The 22,064-nt window shown below is 37.6% G+C and overlaps 1 protein-coding gene across 5 annotated transcripts in view; it reads right to left on the bottom strand.

The window, feature by feature from the left end:
• The window catches only part of TASP1 (taspase 1), a 163,364-nt gene that overhangs the window by 126,832 nt on the left and 14,468 nt on the right, over nt 1–22,064 (bottom strand). For all 5 annotated transcript variants that reach the window (XR_003999785.1, XM_030557987.1, XM_030557990.1 and 2 more), the window contains exons 4-7: nt 18,783–18,851; nt 4,185–4,305; nt 2,392–2,476; nt 658–737 (exon numbers count right to left, since the gene is read on the bottom strand). Coding sequence is in view for 4 of the 5 variants with exons in the window: in XM_030557987.1 (XP_030413847.1) it covers nt 658–737; nt 2,392–2,476; nt 4,185–4,305; nt 18,783–18,851 (355 nt within the window). In the remaining variant the exon portion in view is untranslated. The remainder of the gene's footprint in view (nt 1–657; nt 738–2,391; nt 2,477–4,184; nt 4,306–18,782; nt 18,852–22,064) is intronic.

The following is a 22,064-nucleotide window of genomic DNA, read 5'->3' as shown; positions in this document are numbered from 1 at the left end:
TGCTTGATGCCATTTGGCAGTCAACACTTGAACACTCACTGTTGCTTCTTCCAATGGTGCTAGCAACAAAGGAAATTTTAAGTAGAGGTGGAGTTAGTGTAAGAAGCCTCCTTGACTATCTCCTATGACTATGTGGCAGCTGCTGTATATAGCACTCCTTAAACCCCACTGACTTTAGAAAAAGGAAACAAGGAGTGTAAAAATATTCTGTCTAATCAAGCCAAAGAAATTTTTCAAGATCTTTGCTCTTTTAGAAACTGGAAAATGTGTTTAAAAAGTTTCATTCAGCAAGGCCTGTGAATCAAATTATCTGGAAAATGAAATATATTGTGGATCTGTATAAGAGTTAATACAATAAAGTATAATGCTATCTTAGTTCTGGAGGGTATAATTGTTTGATGATTTGAGTATCAGCAACTTTAGACAGGAAACTTCTTGATTATATACATTAAGTCATTGATTTGCATTACTTATCTGAAATGGAGCTATAGTTTTAATTATAAAGGTTAATTATGCAAGTTCTACAGAATACTAGAACTTAAAAGATCCTTATGTACCATGACTGATACCAGTGAAGTGAAATACACTTCAAAATATGAAACCATTTTTAAAGTCACTCTGATCTGTTCCTCCTACACACACCACCAGTTTACTCACTTGTAGTCATGATACCTGGTGAACATGCTGGTATCCCATGATCAACTGCCCATCTGTAAGCTCCTTCACCAACCAAAAAGCTAAACACACAGAAGAAGGAATTTAAACAAAAAAATTAACAAGTGCTTCTTCCCGGGCAAATTGTTTGGTTTGGTGGCATTTAAACGGCAAACTATCTGCTTTTGAAAGAAAGTCCCCACTTACTGTAGAGTTGACCCTTTGCGTAGTTATGAGACATGAAATAAGTTTATTTCTTACAACCAGTCCCTCCCCCAAGTCCAATCACATTTAGAATACATTACCAAATCACATGCAAGAGCTTCTTTTCTAAAAAATAAAAAATAAAAATAAAAAAATATAAAGAGACTTCTGCTTTTTTAGACTGCTGATGACTTTGAAGACTCACATACATCAAATGAATACAGATAAAATGGAAATATATTTCCAGTTCAGCATGTTTCAGAATATTTAAAGGTGTACAGTAAATGATTTCTGACAATCCATTTCCTTTCACCTATATTTCCAAGGATAAAGATCACATGCAGTTTCAGATGCTGATGATGAATTTGAAAAAGATTTGCAAAACCGTGTCTGAAATACTGATGTTCCACTTGGCCAGTGTCAACAATTGTATTACAGTAGTAAGATACTAGGCAGCATGCCGGTGCATGCAAGCAGCAGTTACTAAAAGGCTTTAGAACTCTGGATATAAATATTTTAATAGGCTGTCAATAGTTATACCCATGTTTATAAGCCTTAGTAAATGCAGAACGTCCACACTGGATCAGACCTAACATCTATCTAGAACAATATCCTGTCTTCCAACAGTGCCCAATGCCAGATGCTTCAAAGTGAATGAACAGAACAGGGCAATTATCAAGTGATCCATCCCCTGTCATCCAGTCCCAGCATCTGGCAATTTAAGTATTATTTTTGATTAATTGAGATTTTAAAGTTTTCTTTTTCATACACTAGCTCTTAGCATTGTCTCCGGATTTCACTGTTACCTGATGCGCTATTGAGAAGCATAGTTAAGTTTCTTTCAAAATATGTATGCTACTTGAAGTCTGCAAGGTATTTCATATTCCCTCTTCAACATTTAGACAGATTATATTAAGAAAAATGTTGCATTTTTAGTGCATTGTAAAGATGCCCCACATTGTTCAGCTGCATCTTTAATAAACTGTTTGCCATTTGGATAGGATAACTCTTTTGGTTAACAAAATGTTGTTATCTTTATTATCCAACTTTAGGTTAAAAGATGGGGTCACCATAAACAGAGAGAGTAAAATAAAAGATTTCAAAATCCATTATTCTTTTAACTCTACGTAAATCTTAAGTTTAACCCTTAGAAAAAAATTATCTTTTCATAAGAAAAGGCAAACAAACAGGTTTCTTAGAAAAAAGGTCATTTTAACTGACAAGTTTACAGGACTTCTTAAAAATCAAATTAGGAATAAGAATAGTAACAGTACAAATCTGTGTCAACAGCCATGAAGAAACAAATTAACACAACATAGTATCATCTTCTATCCACAATATTTCATTCTATTCACCAAGTGCACAATAATATGTTCCAAGATAAGAGAACAAAGCAAGTCTTCCTTTTAGAGGCACGCTATTGCTCATGTGTAACAAACAGCATCAGCCTTCTGTGGATAAGAATAACCTTCAAATATTGCATTCATTAAAGACCAAAGGCTAAAAGAAAGTCAAGCAGAACAAAGCAATTACCAAGGTGGAATTCTGCCAGCAGAGAGTTTTCCCTTCTGCCCTTCACACAACAACCTATTTGCAACTGAAACAGGATTCTTGATTCCTGAAAAGAAATAGGAACAAAAAAACTTTAAATGTTGTTTCACAACTGTTGCAGGGTTTATTTTCACTAACCAACATTAGGAATTCAGTTTCCTGTTGATATTACAAGTTTGCATGACATTTGTTAAGGCAAAAGATATTGCCTGCAATATCCGAGATCTCAATATAATGGTAAACTGATAACTGTACAAAGGCTTGGCACTTGCTTTAAAGTTAGCATTTTCTTTTGGAGTGCACTGAAATGTGACTGCCCCACTACAAGAGTCCAGAAATTCAAAGTTAAGATGGAAGGGGCCCAACACTCTAGCAAGAAAGGGACACTTCTTTTTAGGCCTCCTATAAATCATGAAGCAGTTTAAAAAAAAAAGTCCATTCTTTCTCAAAGTCTTTTGCAGTCACCTTTAAAACAGCTACAAGAGAAGGCAACAGGTTCAGAGTGATCCTCTTCCTGATTCTCAGAGATGTTTGCTCATTTATTCTCCATTTCTATGGATTATCAACTTTAATGATATGGAGGAAAAACAAAACAGGACATTTTGCAGTCCTCAACAGCCTTCCCTGGTTTTACTACACGTATTCACTTTCAAAGACAGAAAAATCTATAATGCCCCTTGTAAAAGTCAGTAGCACACTTTCTATGATATTTTTCAACATCAAGTATTTAGAGGCTTGAACAACTTAATGCTGTCTCTTTAAAAAATGTGTTTTCATAGGATTCTACAAGTGAAGAGACATTTTAAATTGACCAGAACAGAGATGCTGTGTTAACAGCAATATTCATTTCTCATCACACAGAGAGCTGCACTAATGTTAGAGGAACACATTTTATAAAGTACTTTTCTCACTTTTTACATCAGAGTTGTGACAAAAAAAAAATCCTTAAACTCAAATATCCCTTAGCCAGTGAAGTAACAACAAATGTCTGTCTCGGACAGGTCTGGAAAAGTTTTGTCAAATACTGTATGTTTCAAATGAAATGTAAAAATTTACACTTACACGCCCACGTCCAGACTACCCCGCCGTATCGGCGGGTTAAAATCAATTGCTCGGGGATCGATATATCGCGTCTAGTCTAGACGCGATATATCGATCCCCGAGCGCGCTTACATCGATTCCGGAACTCCATCAACCCGAACGGAGTTCCGGAATCGACACGGAGAGCCGCGGACATTGATCCTGCGCCATCTGGACGGGTGAGTAATTCGATCTTAGATATTCGACTTCAGCTACGTTATTCACGTAGCTGAAGTTGCGTATCTAAGATCGATTTTCCTCCCCTAGTCTGGACGAGGCCTTACACACCATAACATTGAATTAAATCAAGTCTGCAAGTAGACAGAGTGTAAAAGCAGATTAAGCCATGTTATTGTTTCATTTTACATATTCTATTAGCATCTCAACATTATTTATACTTTGCAGCATAGCCAAGGCCCCAAGCCTAAAAGGTGCTCCACTTGAACAAACCTGTATCCATGGGAGCACCTTACAGAACCAGAGACTGAATTACCTTAATGACAAACCAGAATGCTAAAAAAGAGTACTTAAAGCAAAGTACAGAGTTTTATAATAACTATGGGCCCAATCCTCCTTCCATTGACTTCAATGGGAGCACTTCAGAATGAAAGAGAGCTCTCCTTCTCTCAAGGGAAAGCATTAATCATCTTTAAACATGAATTGCATTTATGCTTTATAGTATACAGTTTACATACCACTCAGTGCTCCCACGGCTCCAAAATTTAACGACTTTCCATCCATTATACTGGCATCACATTCTATCTCACCCAAAAGGTTTAGGTTAGATCCCATTCCTGCATTTGTAAAGGGGGAATCCTAAAAATATAAGAACAGACCACAGAGTAAGACACATACACATGCCGTGACTTTGTATATCTGAAACTCAGTATCATTAGACTGACAACACTCACCTGGACAAAAATCTATGGAACTTTCCACAGCAAGTAACTGAAATGCTGTAGAAAAGGAAGCTTCCCTAGATAGTCATCTTGGACATGTTACAGTGTAAACTCAATATACATTACAATGATGGTGTATTTAAAATGCACTGTGCTACCACAAAGGACAACTTTAGCCATACAGCAACCTAGGAAAGCCTTTTGTTAAAGACTAGATTTGTGGCAGAAGCAAAACTTCGCCAAGGAAAAAACAGATCAGTGCATTTGGCACCAAGAACCTTCTACCAACTAATTCAGATACACATGTGCAGCCTCCACTGTAAAGGCCACACACACAGTCTTTTCAACTAGACACTGAGTACTAGGACTGGTGACGACTTACTGAGGCAAAATGGTGGGCAAATGGAATTGATAGTTTTCCTTAATATTCTAAAATTAAGTAGGGTTTGAGCTTTGCCCACACAACAATACCTGCCTGATGGAACACAGAAAGGAAGCAACACTACCAAAAAAAACCAAAACAACAAAAAAAAATCACTTCAAAAAATTTCTGTTTGACCATTCACCTAGAGACGGTCATTTTGATGGGCATGTAATTTCTTCCATAGGAGGAAAAGTACACTTCCATACTTAGTCTGTGTTCTCATAACTAATTTGCAAAGCTAGTGTATATTTGTTATGATTGATAATCTACATTTCTACATCACTTTCATCCTCAAGGATCCCAAACAAATAGAGTCACCTACACAATCACAGATTAAAAGAAAAACAAAACACAGAATTACTCCAGTAGTGCTGCCTATTTTCATACTACCCACCACTCTGTAACTAGTTCAGTTTTTGCTACACTGAACTTGAATTGGCAGCAAGACATTCAGGAAATGCCACACTGTCCAACACAAACAAAATGGTGTGGGAAGGGGGGAAACAGGGAAGGAAAGGTTAAGTCCAAATCTCAAGCATGTCTTCTCCCTTTAAGTTTTGTATCGCCATTTCTGTGACTAAAGTGAAAATGCCTCTGGGTGGCACAAGAGAACTGTTCGACATCCGTACTAGACAACTAATTTTAACTGGAGAAGAGACCATATCTAATTAAAGATTCAAAATGAATTTAACTGAATAGTGGTTAATCAAGTTTTGTTATAGTTCCTTATGGAAGCACCTTAGAAAAGGATTAGCATATACTAACCTTGGTCCTAATAAATTAAAAGGATGATGCAAAAAAGGAGTTTAGACACAGACGAAGGGTCTAGGGACTAGAGTGTGGAAAATGGCAATCCAGAATACAGAAGAGAGGGAAAAAAAGTGTTGGGAAATCCAGAGCAAACAGTAGGATCTCAAGCTGAGAGGAGTGTCGGGGGCTTTATATAGGTTTGGAATGTTTATATTTTTTAACTGGTAAATATCAGTGAATGTTGATTACAGATGCAAACCATGAAAAAATATTTCCATGGATAATTGAAATTTACAGACAGCCAATAAGAGAAAAATGCTGCCTAAGAACTTAGTGATTTAGACTTTCAAATTAGGCTGGTTACAAATGAGCTAGCGAACAAATAGTAGAAATGGATATGATTTGTTGAGTTAAGGATATTTATTTTTTATCTTTGACACGGGGTGTTTACAGTTTGTGACTTAACGGTTTATAAACAGGGCCCTACCAAATTCACTGCCGTGAAAAACATGACACGGACCCTGAAATCTGGTCTCCCCTGTGAAATCTGGTCTTTTGTGTACTTTTATCCTACACTATACATATTTCAATCCTAGACTATATGCTGGGGGAGACCATCATTTCTCAAACTGAGGGTCTTGACTCAAAAGAGGGCTGGGGGAGTCCCAAGGTTACTGAAAGGGGGAGGAGGGGTCACAGTATTGCCACCCTTACTTCTGTGCTGCCTTCAGAACTGGGTGGCCAGACAGTGGCGGTTGTTGGACATGGTCCCAGCTCTGAAGGCAGCAGCAGAAGTAAGGGTGACAATACTATACCATGCTATCCTTACTTCTTGCTGCTGCTGGAGGCGGTGCTGCCATCAGAGCTGGACTCCCATCCAGCCGCTGCTGCTCTTCGGTCACCCAGCTCTGAAGGCAGCACTGCTGTCAGCAGCAGTATAGAAGTAAGTGTGGCAATACTGCAACTCTCCCACAACCCCATTTTGGGTCAGGACTCTTCAGTTACAACCCCATGAAATTTCAGATTTAAATAGCTGAAATTATGAAACATATGATTTTTTAAATTCTATGACCATGAAATTTACCAAAATGGACCATAAATTTGGTAGGGCCCTATTTATAAATCCTTTAGCTTGTTGAATCTCAATGTCTATCATCATAATAATTGTGTAACATCCATGATTTCCAGCAAATAAGAAAATTTAAATAAAAATCAAAAAAAAAATTTCTATCATTCCTCAAAATTATATATAAAAATTCTGCCAAGTTTAACATAAGCAGTGTCATCTCATGTTCCTGAGGGTGGGGAAGCCACGCATCCACCATGGACATGTCTCTTGAAGCTAGCTGGTTGTACCATGCATCTAATGGGTACACAACACAAAACAAAGAATAAAAGTAATTTTCCCCTCATTTACTCAGGATAAGGCTTTGCGCTGTGTCTGTTTATAGTCTGAAGTGTGGTTTGTGTGGGGTTTGTTTGGGTTTTTTTTGCAGGTGTCAGGGTGTAAAGAGTCTACAGAGAGAATGAGAAGGTGACTGTGTAGATCTGAACATAAGATGGATATAAATACATCACTATTTTATCAGCTTTATAAGTGATTAGTTATGAGAAATTCAAAGCATCTGTGAGGACATAATCATTTTAGTTTTTGAGGATGTGAAGTCCAGATGTCCTTAGTGCACAGAAAGGAAAAAAAATTATTTTAAAGAAATGACAGTGAACAACTTTTCACTGTAATGACCATACTATAGAATCCTTAGAATAGAAAGTATTCACTTCACAGGCTCCTTTTACAACACTCATCTCTGTATTTCCCTGCCTTCCTCAAGTGCAGCAAGGAGAGAAGGAGCATATGGCCCACATACTAGAAAAACAGAGCTTCCCCCACATCACATAGAATGTACACACTAAGCCAAGTCAAAAATCTTTAACACTACTCCTTTGTTATGAGTCACAACTTGTCTAAAAAACGTAATACTTGATTAAGACAGTGGAATGTTGGCAGGCCTAACTCAGTGCATTGGGGGCCACCACCTCTGCGGTCTTACGAAAAGTGGAAGGATGAGGAGCAGCAAAAGACTTTGGCAACTTTACTATCTTCCAGCTTTCAAAGGTATGAAAAACTCTGCCAGTAAAAATCACAGCCCCAGGGCTAAAAGGGAAGGTAAGAGTGGGTCTGAGAGGAATTGCTCCAAGAGGCTTTATAAACTCTCTTAGCTCATCAGAAATTGGAGCCTCAGAATGCTGAAGCACCCCAACTCCAAGAGCTGTCTAAGCCTCCCAAGCTCAAGGGTGATCAGACAAATCCTGGAACTGAAGTCTTGGAGACTCGTCTCTGCTGTCTCATTCCAAAAGGTGTTGGACTAAGAGAACCATCTCTAGAAGAGTGCATCCACAAAAGCACAATCATATGTTCTGGTGATTGTGCCAGAGCTACTAACTGAAGAGAGAGCCATATCCTAAGAATAGGCACCATGGGCAAATGGAAGGAACCCTCCGTGCTATAGCAGGAATCTTAGCAAGAAGGACCCTCTTTAGTGCCTTCCTCTTTGGGGAAGGCAGTAAACTCTCTGGCACCAGATACCTTTCAACTTGTTTCTTCTTGTTTTTTATGTTTAAGGGCAGCTGAGGTGACATTGGTGTGGATTTGTCCTATAAGCGAAGATGTGCTTGATGCTTTTGAGATTTTTCCCAATGAAGGTCCCAGCATTAATGGATGCATCATGATGTGACAGGCTCAGACAGAAGATCCTAGGACAGAGGGATAGCCACATCAGATTGTTCCATTAGAACAAGGCTCTTAAGAGTCAAAGGAATTTCCTGCACTGACATACTAGTTGGTGTCAGCTTGGTTTCCATATTTCAGTACTTAAATAATTCCTAGAACCAAAGAAGGATCCTCAGAAGCAGAAATCAGCCTTGACATCAGTAAAGTTTCAGCAGCAGAAGCCCCACTTCTGAGCTAGTGTTTATTTGCGCCAATAAAGCTCCAATGCTTACTGACAACCCTGACACTATAGTCTCTCTGGAATAGACTTTAGTTCCGTGGTCATGCCTGGCTGAAGAGAAAGATGGTCTGCTCCAACATAACAGGCCTGAAAGTTGGTCCAATGACAAATCTAGGGACTGAGGGCCTCATTTCAGAAGACACGGAACATCTTGTCCACTGGTGTGGTTCCAAGGTGTGCTGCTCTGTATACAGGGCCTTCAAATCTGGACAAAGTGAGCTCCCCTGTCCGAACAGAAAATGGCACTGTGCATCCACTTCCGGGAGAATGTGGGAGTGTGAAATATACCGCCTACAACCATCTCTTTTTATCTAAATCTTTGGAGGCCAGATCAGCCATGACCAAATGTTTAAGAACCCATGTTCAATAATAAGTGGCCAAATACTAAATAGCTATCATACACATTAACAAAAATAGGGAGAGTTTTAAAATGAAAAGTGAATTCTTCCATCCAGGTATACAGAGATATTCTTCAAAAAGTGACAAGACTCCTGTGGCACCTTATAGACTAACAGATGTACCGGAGCATATTCTTAACACCCACAGACATCCATGGTAAAAAATGAATTGACCTCGTGGGGGCAATCAGACCTTTTTTAACCTCAGCTCCAACCATTTGATGCTGACAAGAGGGCAACAATGTAGCTTAGGCACTGCTTTGCAAAAAAATTTCAACAGCATCAGAGAATGCATGCCATACGGGAGAATATGCAAAGGCCACTTCAAAGAATTTACTTTTTAATTTTTAAATGGAAGCAGAGCACTCCTTTATATTTCTAAGTAGTCTCAACTTACTGGTGAGGTGAGCAGTGCAGTCATGAGCTTTGCAGATCAAAATGCTTGCCCTATCATCATATAAAAGTGGAAGAGGGGAGGGAAGAAGAGAAGAAACACTGTCCATAGCATTTTAGCCAAAGAAGCCTAGCCACATGACATGGAAGACATTGTTTAAGAAACCTACATCCACTGCACTTACATCGCCAGCAAAGTATATTTAACTTACGATTCTTGCATCTACTGAAATATGAAATTTTAGTTTCTAAAATAAAAATTAGATTGTCAACAAAAAAATTGAACTTCATCCCGTAATTGCTCCTAAACTACTGAAGCTACCATTTTCTTTTTTGATTCCTTCTCTTCAAGATATACTTACGTTTGCCAGTTTCACAGCATACTAAATTTTTTAGCTGTGGTCAAAGTTGGAAGGCTTGTAGAAGTTACTCATCTTTGACAGTCCTGGAATTACACCTAGCCAAATAGTTATAAGCGCTCTACTTTCAACAGATGTTAAAGTAACACTTCAGCTAACTTTGATATAGTTTTGGCCAGTCTGTTTATGCAAGCTTTGTGACTATTAAATGCTGTTCAAGAGAGACATGCATATAGACAGCCACCATTTAAACAATAAAATTATATTGTTGCTTTCTTACTGGAGAGTTGGAGGCACTGAGAAGTGGCCTCCTGGGATAAATCAAGTCCCATTTTGTTTAATCAGTTAAATGTTCTAAAGAAAACTTAAATTAAAGTCAAATAATTAAACAAAGCACAACACATACCTGTGCATCATACTATGCCAAGTCAACAAATGGAAGTCATTAGCAAATGGAACCAGTTTTTTTTGTTTTTTTTTTAACATTGTAACTATAATTAACAATGCTGAAAAACTAGGTCAGAACCTCTAATTTTCCAGTTTTACATAGACCCCTTTACTATAATAGTGCTGTGCTTCTCACTGCAAATTAATTGCTTGTACTTAAATTTTAAAAACATAGACTTTAGTTTCAAAAGTGCACATCTGCAGAGGTTAGTCTTTTCCTATTAATGTACTCAAGTTAAAACTCAATCTAGTTCTACAAAATAGGTCATATAATACAGTTCACTTCAGTATTTAACTGAAAGCAACAGATCTGCAGTAGAGAACGCCATAGATCTAACATTAATTAGACTTGCACACTTGATAGTTTAGATTTGTTTCAGATTCTTTACGGTATCCAGTAAGACGTATTGAAAGTGTCTTTTCCAGTTCAACTGCAACATTAAGACACAGTAAGTGGAGCGGTTTCACTAGTAAACACAAATCTGGCATTTACTTATATGGCATTTTCCATCATAGGATGAATAATCAGTTCTGAGCCCTGACTTAAACATCATCTGTTTACAGCCTTGTAATAAGTCAGAAGAACACAAGCTAATGCTATTGCACAAACTGTGTCCATCATATGTTTAGACAGAAATCAGAGTGCTTGCAACTTTGATCAGTAGAGTATTTGGCTCTGCTTGTGATTATTTTTCCCCTTCTACACGAACAAGTCTTAAAATATTTATCTGGATGTTCTTTAGTGTCTCTTTTCAGCACCTAGACAGTGACTCTCTGAAGTGCTATAGAGATACATAAAAGCTTAATCATATGGAGTTCTTCTGGTCTTCCATAAAAAAAAAATCAACAGCATGTGGTTATTGTACACCGCAAGTCAAAAAAATTAATCCAACTCTTGTGTTTCAAGACCAATTCAACAGTCAACTCATATGTGGCAACCAATAACAGAATTGTGCAAAACCGAATGGCTCAGAGACCATCTCCTCAAAGAATCATGCAGTGTTTTAATAATCAGTCTTCTGAAGTATCCACTAATTTATTATTGCAACATACATAGACTTTGGAGTTAGCATCTTCATTTGTTATATTCAATTATGCAGCTCGCTGAAATTCTGGGAAACACATTCATCCATGCTGCCCTGATCAGGCTGCCAAATACGACGGATGACACTTTATAAAATTCAGCAGTATAGTATTAGGTTATATGAACAGCATTCACAGTTAGCTGCTGTTCGTTAGTTTGTACATGGAAGCTACTTTGCCCACATAACTGCTAACATTTTATCTTAATCATGGAATTTATTGCATCGGAGATGTTCATGCAGTCACGCAGAGATGGACTGTTCTTTCTCCACTGAGAGGCTGCAAAAATAGAAAACGCAGGCAGCCTACCACAAGCAAACTGTCAGCTCACTCATAAAAGATCAAGAGCAAATTTTGTTCCTCAGCAACTCTTTGAAGTGATGCCTCTTGGACTGGCTGGAATTCCATGTAATAGGAGTTGTGTAACTAAGCAGAACTGGGAAAAATCCATCTTTTGTGACACTTGCCTAAAAAGATAGTTGTATATTCCAAAATTCTGAACAGAAAGTAGTTTGTGAAACACAGAATAAAAAATATCTAGACCACTGGAAAAAGAGCAATGAGCTATAATTTATTCTATAGCTTTCAGAGTTTGGGAAGTAGACTGAATACTCAGGATTTTATTCTGTTGTTGCACATTAGAAAGGTTCTTTGTACTTCGGCTGAAAAAATTTGTTCATATGGTCTTATAATTAGGGCTGTCAAGCAATTAGAAAAATTAATTGTGATAAATCACACTGTTAAACAACAATAGAATACCATTTATTTAAATATTTTGGATGTTTTCCACCTTTTAGATATACTGATTTCAATTACAACACAGAATACAAAGTGTACAGTGCTCACTTAATATTTATTTTTGATTACAAGTATTTGCACTGTAAAAAAAACTAAAGAAATAGTACTAATATAATATACTAATGTAAGTACTATAGTGCAATCTCTTTATTATGAAAGTTGAACTTACAAATGTAGAATTATGTACAAAATAAACTGCATTCAAAACTAAAAATGTAAACTTTAAGAGCCTGCAAGTCCACTCAGTTCTACTTCTTGTTCAGCCAACATTCAGACAAACAAATTTGCAGGAGATAATGCTGCCTGCTTCTTGTTTACAATATCACCTGAAAGTGAGAACAGACATTCTCATGGCACTGTCGTAGCTGGCATCACAAGATATTTATGTGCCAGATGTGCTGAAGATTCATATGTCCCTTCACGCTTCAAACCACCATTCCAGGGCACATGCATACATGCAGATGACGGGTTCTACTCAATAACAATCCAAAGCAGTGTGGACCAACGCATGTTCATTTTCATTATCTGAGTCAGATGCCACCAGCAGAAGGCTGATTTTCTTTTTTGGTGGTTCGGGCTCAGTAGTTTCCACATCAGAGAGTGTTGCTTTTTTAAGACTTCTGCAAGCATGCTCCACACTCCGTCCTGAGCAGATTTTGGAAGGCACTTGAGATTCTTAAACTTTAGGTCGAGTAGCTACAGCTATCTTTAGACATCTCACATTGGTACCTTCTTTGCATTTTGTCCAATCTGCAGTCAAAGTGTTCTTAAAATGAACCACATGTACTGGGTCATCATTCAAGACTACTATAACATGAAATATATGGCAGAATGCGGGTAAAACAGAAGAGGATGTACAATTCTCCCCCAAGGAGTTCAGTCACAAATTTAATTAATACATTATTTTTTTAACGAATGTCATCAGCATGGAAGCATGTCCTCTGGAATGATAGCCGAAGCACAAAGGGACAAATGAATGTTTAGTATATCTGGCACGTAAATACCTTGCAATACCCAGCTACAAAAGTAGGAGCATTGGCAGGAAATCAAGGGAAGTGATTATTCCATTCTATTCAGCACTGGTGAGGCCACATCTGGAGTACTGCATCCAGTTTTGTTGCCCCCACTACAGAAAAGATGTGGTAAAAATTGGAGATAGCCCAATAGAGGGTAATGAAAATGATTAGGAGGCTGGGGCACATGACTTATGAGGAGCGGCTCAGGGAACTAGGCTTATTTAGTCTGCAGAAGAGAAGAATGAGGGGGGATTTGATAGCAGCCTTCAGCTACCTGAAAAGGGGTTCCAAAGAAGATGGAGCTAGACTGTTCTCAGTGGTGGCAGATGACAGAACAAAGAGCAGTGGTCTCAAGTTGCAGTGGGAGGTCTACGTTGGAGATCAGGCATAACTATTTCACTGGGACGGTGGCAAAGCACTGGAATGGGTTACCTAGAAAGGTGGTGGAATCTCCATCCTTAGAAGTTTTAAAGGGCCAGCTTGACAAACCCCTGGCTGGGATGATTTGGTTGGGATTGGTCTTGCTTTGAGCAAGGGATTGGACTAGATGACCTCCTGAGGTCTCTTCCAACTCTAACCTTCAATGATTTTAAGAAGAGGACAGCATTATCTCCTGTAAATGTAAATAAGCTTGTTTGTCTTAGCGATTGGCTAAACAAGAAGGAAGACTGAGTGGACTTGTAGGCTCTGAAGTTTTACATTGTTTTGTTTTTGTAACAGAACTAAAAAAAGTGTACAACACAGAATACAATATATATACGAAAATGTAGAAAAGCATCCAAAATATTTAATAAATTTCAGTTGGTACCCTATTGTTTAACAGTGCAATTAGAAATGTGACTGATCGCGATTAATTTTTTTATCATGATTAATTTTTTGAGTTAATCACGTGAGTTAACTGCGATTAATTGACAGCCCTACTTATAATTAAAATCAACACTACAACAACAAAATAAGTTAACGAATTGACTTAATTTACATATAGATTTTCACAATACATTCTGGCTAAATCAGAATATTCACTGTCTTAGGAAGGTGATATCCTTGCTACATAAAGACAAGAGGGATGGGGTTACTTCTTGAAGGGACTACATGAAAAACTACAGTTTTAATCTACTGAATTTACAAAATGACTATAAATGGAAGAGAGGGGAATAAATTTCTGTATTCTGTTTATTGTGTTGACTTGCCATATTCAATATCAATTTCCTATGTTGGTGTTTCACACAGCAACAGAGAGAGACAATTTTTTTAAATGAAGATTTGGTTCTAAAGGTTACAAAAACTGGGAGGGTTCTCAGGCAGGTTGTCATGGTATAATTCCCCACTCTGAACCTTAGCGTCCAAAAGATGGGGTACCAGCATGAATTCCTCTAAGCTCAATTACCAGCTTAGTACTTGTAGCGATACCACCAACCAGGAATTCCAGTGCCTGGTACACTCTGGTCCCCCCAAAACCTTGCCCGGGGACCCCCAAGATCCAGTCCCTCTGGATCTTAACACAAGGAAAGTAAACACTTTCCCTCACCGTTCCCTTTCCCAGACTTCCCCTCCCTGGGTTACCCTGGAAGATCACTATGATTCAAACTCCTTGAATCTTAAAACAGAGAGGAAAATCCACCTTCCCCCCCTCCTTCTCTCTCCCTCTCCCAGATTCTCCGTGAGAGAGAAAGTAATCCTAACACAGAGAGAAAATAACCTCTCTCTCCCCCTTCCCTTCTTTCTCCCCACCAATTCCCTGGTGGCTCCAGACCCAGTCCCCTGGGGTCTCACCAGAATAAAAAAACAATCAGGTTCTTAAACAAGAAAAGCTTTTAATTAAAGAAAGAAAAACAGTAAAAATTATCTTTGTAAATTTAAGATGGAATATGTTACAGGGTCTTTCAGCTATAGATACTGGGAATACCCTCCCAGCCTAAGTATACAAGTACAAATTAAATCCTTTCAGCAAAATACAAATTTGAACTCCTTCCAGCCAAATACACATTTGCAAATAAAGAAAACAAACATAAGCCTAACTCACCTTATCACCTAGTACTTACTATTTTGAATCTATAAGAACCTGTATCAGGGAGATTGGAGAAAAACCTGGTTGCACGTCTGGTCACTCAGAACCCAGAGAGAACAACCACCAAAAACTAACAGCACACACAGAAACTTCCCTCCCTCAAGATTTGAAAGTATCCTGTCCCTTGATTGGTCCTCTGGTCAGGTTAACTGAACTTGTTAACCCTTTACAGTCAAAAGAGACATGAAATACTCCTGTTCTATTAACCCTTAACTATCTGTTTATGACACAGGTGAAGTAGCTAAAATGATTTTTTTTTTAACATTTTACTATGTTTAAGGTTGGCATTCTATTCAGAAAAACTCTTTTACAGAGCAATATACCTAGGTATTAAGCTATCAGTCCTTAGGAAACCACAGTTAGTCCAGAATCCTGAAGTTCTTCCCCTCAGGAACATAGACTACCACAAGCACATCACACATATTCTCCACTCGGAACACTGGCTTCCCATAGAATATCAAGTCAAGTTCAAGGTCTTGGTCATTGTATTTAAGGCACTCGATTACTTGGGTCCAACATATCTAAAAGATTGAATAAACACCAGGAGGAAAATTGTGATAAACTACTCTGCTCATCAAGCAAAATAGAATTTTCTATCTTAAGGGTAAAGCTCATGTGTGAAGGAGATAGCTTCCTCGGGTGCTGGTATGAGACCGTGAAACAAACTCTACAGGAAGTAAGGATCATCAAACCTCACTATGCTGACTCTCTACTCCTCTTCCTCACCCTCTGTGACACAGGACGAAAAAGGGTTACACAACCAGCAGGCTAATTGACCCCGATTCAACCTTTAGAGACTAATTAGAAGATGATGACATTTATGTTTTTGTGCGTTTACATATACACCTCTACCCCGATATAACGCAACCCGACATAACACGACTTCGGATATAATGCAGTAAAGCAGTGCTCCGGGGTAGGGGCGGGGGCGGGGCTGCGTGCTTTGGCAGATCAAATCAAGTTCAATATAACGCGGTTTCATCTATAACACGGTAAGATTTTTTGGCTCCCGAAGACAGCGTTATATCTGAGTAGAGGTGTATATTGTTAGACAGGAACTATTTGGTTACATTGTTAACTTCTATCGTTGTATTCTGTTAATTCAGAGATCAAAAGAACATTTAAAAGAACTGTGACTGTAGTGCTATCACTGTCTTAATTTCTCTTTGAAGTATGTAGCAAATCACATGTAAATGTCTGGAGACAGGCAACTGCCATATGTTAATCCATGTAGCTAATTACCAGTGATGTTTAGGAAATAAGAAGTTACTTTAAAGACACTATTGTCCACCCCAAAGACTGTATGCTGTCAAGTGGCTGCCAATTATCTCAAAAAAAAATCTTGGGACCTGATACTTTGATCTCAAATCTGTTTATGATTCACCAGGAGACGCTTCAGTCACAAGATTGAGGTCTCCAGTTCTATTCTGGATCACCCTGATATTGGAACATTGGACTGAACCTGTGGAATAATTTTAAAGAACTTTTTGCAACTCTAAAGCTCACCATCTCTACTATGAAACTGACCTAAGAACTCTATTCATGTCTGTATGTATAATGATCTTTTAATCCGTACTCTCTCTCTCTTTCTTTCCTTTTTTAATAAATTTTAGCTTAGTTAATAAGAATAAGTTAATAAGGCTATAAGCGTGTATTTGGGTAAGATCTGAAATATTCATTGATCTGGAAGGTAACGTGTCCAATCCTTTGGGATTGGTAGAACTTTTTATCTGATGAACAAGATTTTCAATAATCCTCATCATATTTGACTTGGCTATCTGAGTGGGAGCCCAAAGGCTGGACTGCTTTAAAGGAACTGTGTTTTTGGCTTCTGGGTAACCAGTAAGGTATTGCAGAAGCTGTTATGTTGCTGGCTTGGTGAATCTAAGTATTGGAATAACTAACAGTTTGGGAAGACTATCTGTTCCATTCTTTACAATTTGTCCTAATTGAGCAATGGGCATGGCCCCTCATCACATCCTCCAAGTCCAAGGTGAACATCTAACCTTGCCTTCTCCAACATAATCACACAGCAGCCTGTACATTAAAACAATAAACCCAATACAAAACTCTGTCAAAGCAAAACACTATGCCATCATCAACAGAATCAAGAGTCAATGCCTCCTAAATTTCTTGAAGTTATTCTGTTAACAAGCTACATTCATTTAAGCACAATTGTGTGTCCTGCAATGTACTACCTATATTCTTTTCTTGTTAAACCTTTAACTTCTAGGCCACTTAAGCAGATAAACTACATTTAAAATTTCCTAGTTTATCTTGCTAAATTGGAATGCTGAGTAGCATCTAGTTCTACACACAAAAGAGTAAATTTAACTTGTTTCACAGTGCTCACCACAACACTTCTATGCGTTTTCTTCATGCTCACAGTACTGGACCTCCATGCTCCCACCCATGAAACAGCTTCCCTAACAGAATTAAAAATTAGCTGAAGTGATCATAAAAATAAAGCCACTATCTTTGGTGATGCAAAACCCACTACATATCCTAGAGACAGGTTCTTTCAGTTGCCTTAAATGTTTATCTTTAGTTCTTCTGTTGAAAGATGTTAAGAGTACTAAACCAAGATCTGCTATCCTGAATCAAGCAAAGAATTCTAAGGAGTGTTCTGAGAATATTTTATAAGCTAAATTCAGTTATGTATAAGGCTAATTGTGGACGTAACCACTACCATTCATCCTCACACCTAAAACAAGATCTAATAAAGAATTATTAAGTTTAGCAACCATGTTAGAGTTATAAGTAATTACTACAAAGTTTATTAATATGCCATTTTGAAACAGAATGTAAATGAAGTAATGTCCATCACCTATGCCACCTCTTCTCCACAGTGCAATACAATTATTCACATGATCTCATGACTGTCATAAGAAACAAATTAGCTTTACATTTAAACAGCATCTTCCTAAAATAATCCAAACGCACCGAAAAATATGCATAATATCATTCACCCTGAAATGTGCGCCACCCTAGAGGTGGCTACATCAGCACTACTACTACACAAGAACTTTAAAGGAGAGGGAGTTAAGAGTAACTTTGACTGAAGTTGTAGAGGTTTTGTTTTGTTTCATCTACTATCAAGCAAAGTAGAATGTAAGTACTCAATGTGAAATTTCACCCGGAAAATAAGGCTGAAATATGGACCATCTAATGTATTCTGGGCTCTGTAATGAACAGAAGTGATCAAAGCATCATTTATCTCATCCAAGAAGCCATCAGTGGGTTGTGTCTAATAAGATAGGAAGAAGTCAGAAATGGATAAGCCCAAAGACAGAATCTATCCTGCATTTGTAGGGAATTCTCTACTTTTAGTATTATCAGATATTAGAGACTGTGGTTAGTAAAACAAATTTGATGCTATTACTGCTGACGTATAATAAATATATATTCAATCTGAATATTGGAAGACAGCTAAACCTCTTTAATACATTAAGGGCAAGCAAGACAATGAAAAAGTCAACGGCAGATTGCAGACTAAATTTTACTTTTGCACAGATAGGTCTATTTAAAGCACTGAAAGAGTATTCTCTGTAAGTTACAAGTTGAAACATATAGCTTTATACAGAATTGGGATATATGGCCACAACATATTCACTTGGTTTAATTCCTGAATTAAAAATAAGAAGTACCTCTAGTTCAATTAGTGCTGCAGTCACTGCATCAGTTGCAAGAGCACCAGCCTGAAGTTTTTCAATTGCCTGTGAAACAGAATTTGTAGTTGATGAGTCTGGATTTAATTATTGTATAGATAGTTCTAATGATTTTCTTGGCACTGAGATAGAATCCCCGCCACAAAATTTTCCAATCTAAGGCTTTGTCTACAGTATACAGCTTTTAGCGACACACAATGAAAAAAAGTTTTGTTGCTCAACTGCCAATGTAGACATAGCCTAAGAGGACAAATAAGACAAAAGGCACTGTGAGAGAAGAAAGCCTTTACAAGATTTGAGTACATCATATTATTGTTCTGGCATAATGAAACCACACTGCCCTTGGCAAAAAAAATTTACGGTTGAATTTTATAGTAACATGTGTCTCCCCAACATTTGAACTAATGATAGGGCTCTGACACCAAAAAAACCAACCCTAAATTATATTGTGTCATATTGAGTTGCTGCCATTAAAATGATTAGTTGTACCATTGAGTAAGTTTGTCCAGATGTTAGCAACACACACATTTAATGATTAAAAATCTAATTCTTTCAAATGTCAGTAAACATTAATTTCACCATATAGACATCAACAGACAAAAATATATTTCCATCAATGATACTCGAAATTTACATATAAGCACAGTAAGAAAAATGTTGCTTGAGAACATCTTAGAATTTGATTTAAGGATATTTATTTTGTATATTTGGACATGCGATGTTGACAATTTACAAAGCTTTAATTTTTTCATTCTCTCCATCTACTGTCATTAAATAATTATCTGACCCACGCCAACTTCCTGAAATTGTGAAAATTTAAATCTATTAAAAATTGAAATGCTTAAAAATAATCACCTTTGAAATTATAAAAAATAAAACAAACTCTGCCAAGCCTAGCAACATAAATGCAAAATAAACAACTGATGATCTTTGTTCAAGTTTGGCACTAAAAAGAAATAAACTTTTGGAGCCATGTAGTAATTTCCCAGATCCACGCGGTACAAAAACATAGAACAAACTTCTACTCACAGCAAATTCCCTCAGTGAACTCATAAGAACTAATGAGGGCTACATTCTGAGGACATGTCTACACTTACCGTAGATCGACGCTGCGATCGATTGATCCACCGGACATTGATTTAGTGGGTCTAGTGAAGACCCGCTAAATCGACCACTGATCCTCTCCCGTCGACTCCGATACTCCACCAGAACGAGAAGCATAAGGTACATCAACGAGAGAGTTTCTCCCACTGATCCAGCGCCATGTAGACACCAAATAAGTAACCTAAGCTATATAAACTTAGGTCGACTTAACTCCATTGTGTAGACCTGTCCTTAGTTGCGGCATTACTCAAACATTATGTTGGCTACCTAGCTCAAGGAACCAATGGAATCTCAAGTTACCATTAGCATTATCCTCAATAGAAAGCAAATTTATCACTCAGGCAAGTGGAAAAGTAGTATCACAAAACAGAGATACCAGGTAGGGCTGAAGTTCAGTGTTAAACTACTCAAACTGCACTGATACTGCATGCTTTGAAACTCTGTTAGTTGCAACGTGAGACTGGTATTTGGAAATGAGGGGTGGGATTTTCAAATAAGCCTATGAGATTTAGATACATAACTCCTTCAGAATCCCCTGAAAAAGTCAGCCATACAAATCGTCCATCAAAGCACTGAGGGTTACTTTTTAATGGAGATGTTACCATACAATCAGGGAAAAGTGATTTTATATCTGCAAGTATTCAGATATTTTGCAAGTTATTCCAATTTCAACAGTCTTTTTATAAAAGAATCTGATAATCTCTACACCAGCAATAATCTATAAGACATTTAATATATAGGCCCAAAGGTAAATGTAGTTTTCTATATATCCAGCTACCTAGACCTCAAGATTCCCATTTGAATGGTTACGTTAAAATCAAATCTAAGTCAAACTGTAAACACACAGCATTTCATTAAACAAGCATTAATCCAATTAGTCCCATCAAATATTAAAGACATGTAAATTTCAAGATAACACTTTTTTCAGAAACTAGAATAAATAGAATGAACTTGAGCAGAGCTGGTCAAAAAATTTCCAATGGAAGATACTGACTCGACAGAACCAAGATATTTCACAGCAATGTGCTCATTCTATCAAAAATGTTGATGAAAGCTAGGCAGACCAGCCAGTTGGGGTTCCTCAGGGAGCAAGCTGAAAAATTCTATTTAATTTCTCCTGCAATGGAGTTTGACAGTTTTGTCTCCTGTGACAAATCTAGTTTTTGAGCTTTCATCATCTCAATTTCAGATGAAAATCTTCTTCAAACATTTGAAATTTTTTGCAAGACAGAAAATTCCATTTTGCAACCAGCTCTATAAACAAGGCTGTATGCTAGGACTTTAGATGTACTGGAAATGGCAACAACTGAACAACTGACTTCTGTAAATTTAGTGATTATGTCCTCTAACAATGGTAGCTCTGGCAAAGGTCTAACCGTAAGAGTTCTCAATGCATATTTTTATTTCACACATTGTATAATTCATATGCAGCACAAGTCTTACTGCCTTTACTATCAGACACCAGTACCAGTTTGACAATAATTCGTCTATAACACAAAAGTAGACAAAGTTACAGCTAGCATGAGCAGATGCACTGACACCTATAACTTGTTCTCATTCACACATTTACTGAATTTAAATCAATACATCGATTCTATAACAATATTCAATTTGCAGCTGTTCGACCAACCAAGAGACAAATTACATTCACTTATCCTTCCACTTCTGACCTAACTTTAACGGGAAGAATTAATAAATACTTCTCATGTTCTATTCAAAATCTGCCACAGACATGCTGTATTACAGGGGTCGGCAACCTTTCAGAAGTGGTATGCCGAGTCTTCATTCATTCACTCTAATTAAAGGTTTCGCGTGCCAGTAATACATTTTAACGTTCTTAGAAGGTCTCTTTCTAGAAGTCTATAATATATAACTAAACTCTTGTTGTATGTAAAGTAAATTAGGTTTTTAAAATGTTTAAGACGCTTCATTTAAAATTAACTAAAAAGCAGAGCCCTCCGGACCAGTGGCCAGGACCCAGGCAGTGCGAGTGCCACTGAAAATCAGCTTGCGTGCCGCCTTCGGCACCCGTGCCATAGGTTGCCTACCCCTGCAGTATCTTGGCCAAATGACAGTTTCTGATATCCTTATGAAGAAAAGCAATACAATCACTACAAATTCACCATTTAAATATCCAGGTCATAGGGGGATGGATCT

The sequence above is a fragment of the Gopherus evgoodei genome, chromosome 3 (genome assembly GCF_007399415.2).
Source record: "Gopherus evgoodei ecotype Sinaloan lineage chromosome 3, rGopEvg1_v1.p, whole genome shotgun sequence".
Lineage (NCBI taxonomy): Eukaryota > Metazoa > Chordata > Testudines > Testudinidae > Gopherus > Gopherus evgoodei.
The sequence above is the reverse complement of the archived record's forward strand: the minus strand, read 5'-3'. Positions and strand labels throughout refer to the sequence as shown.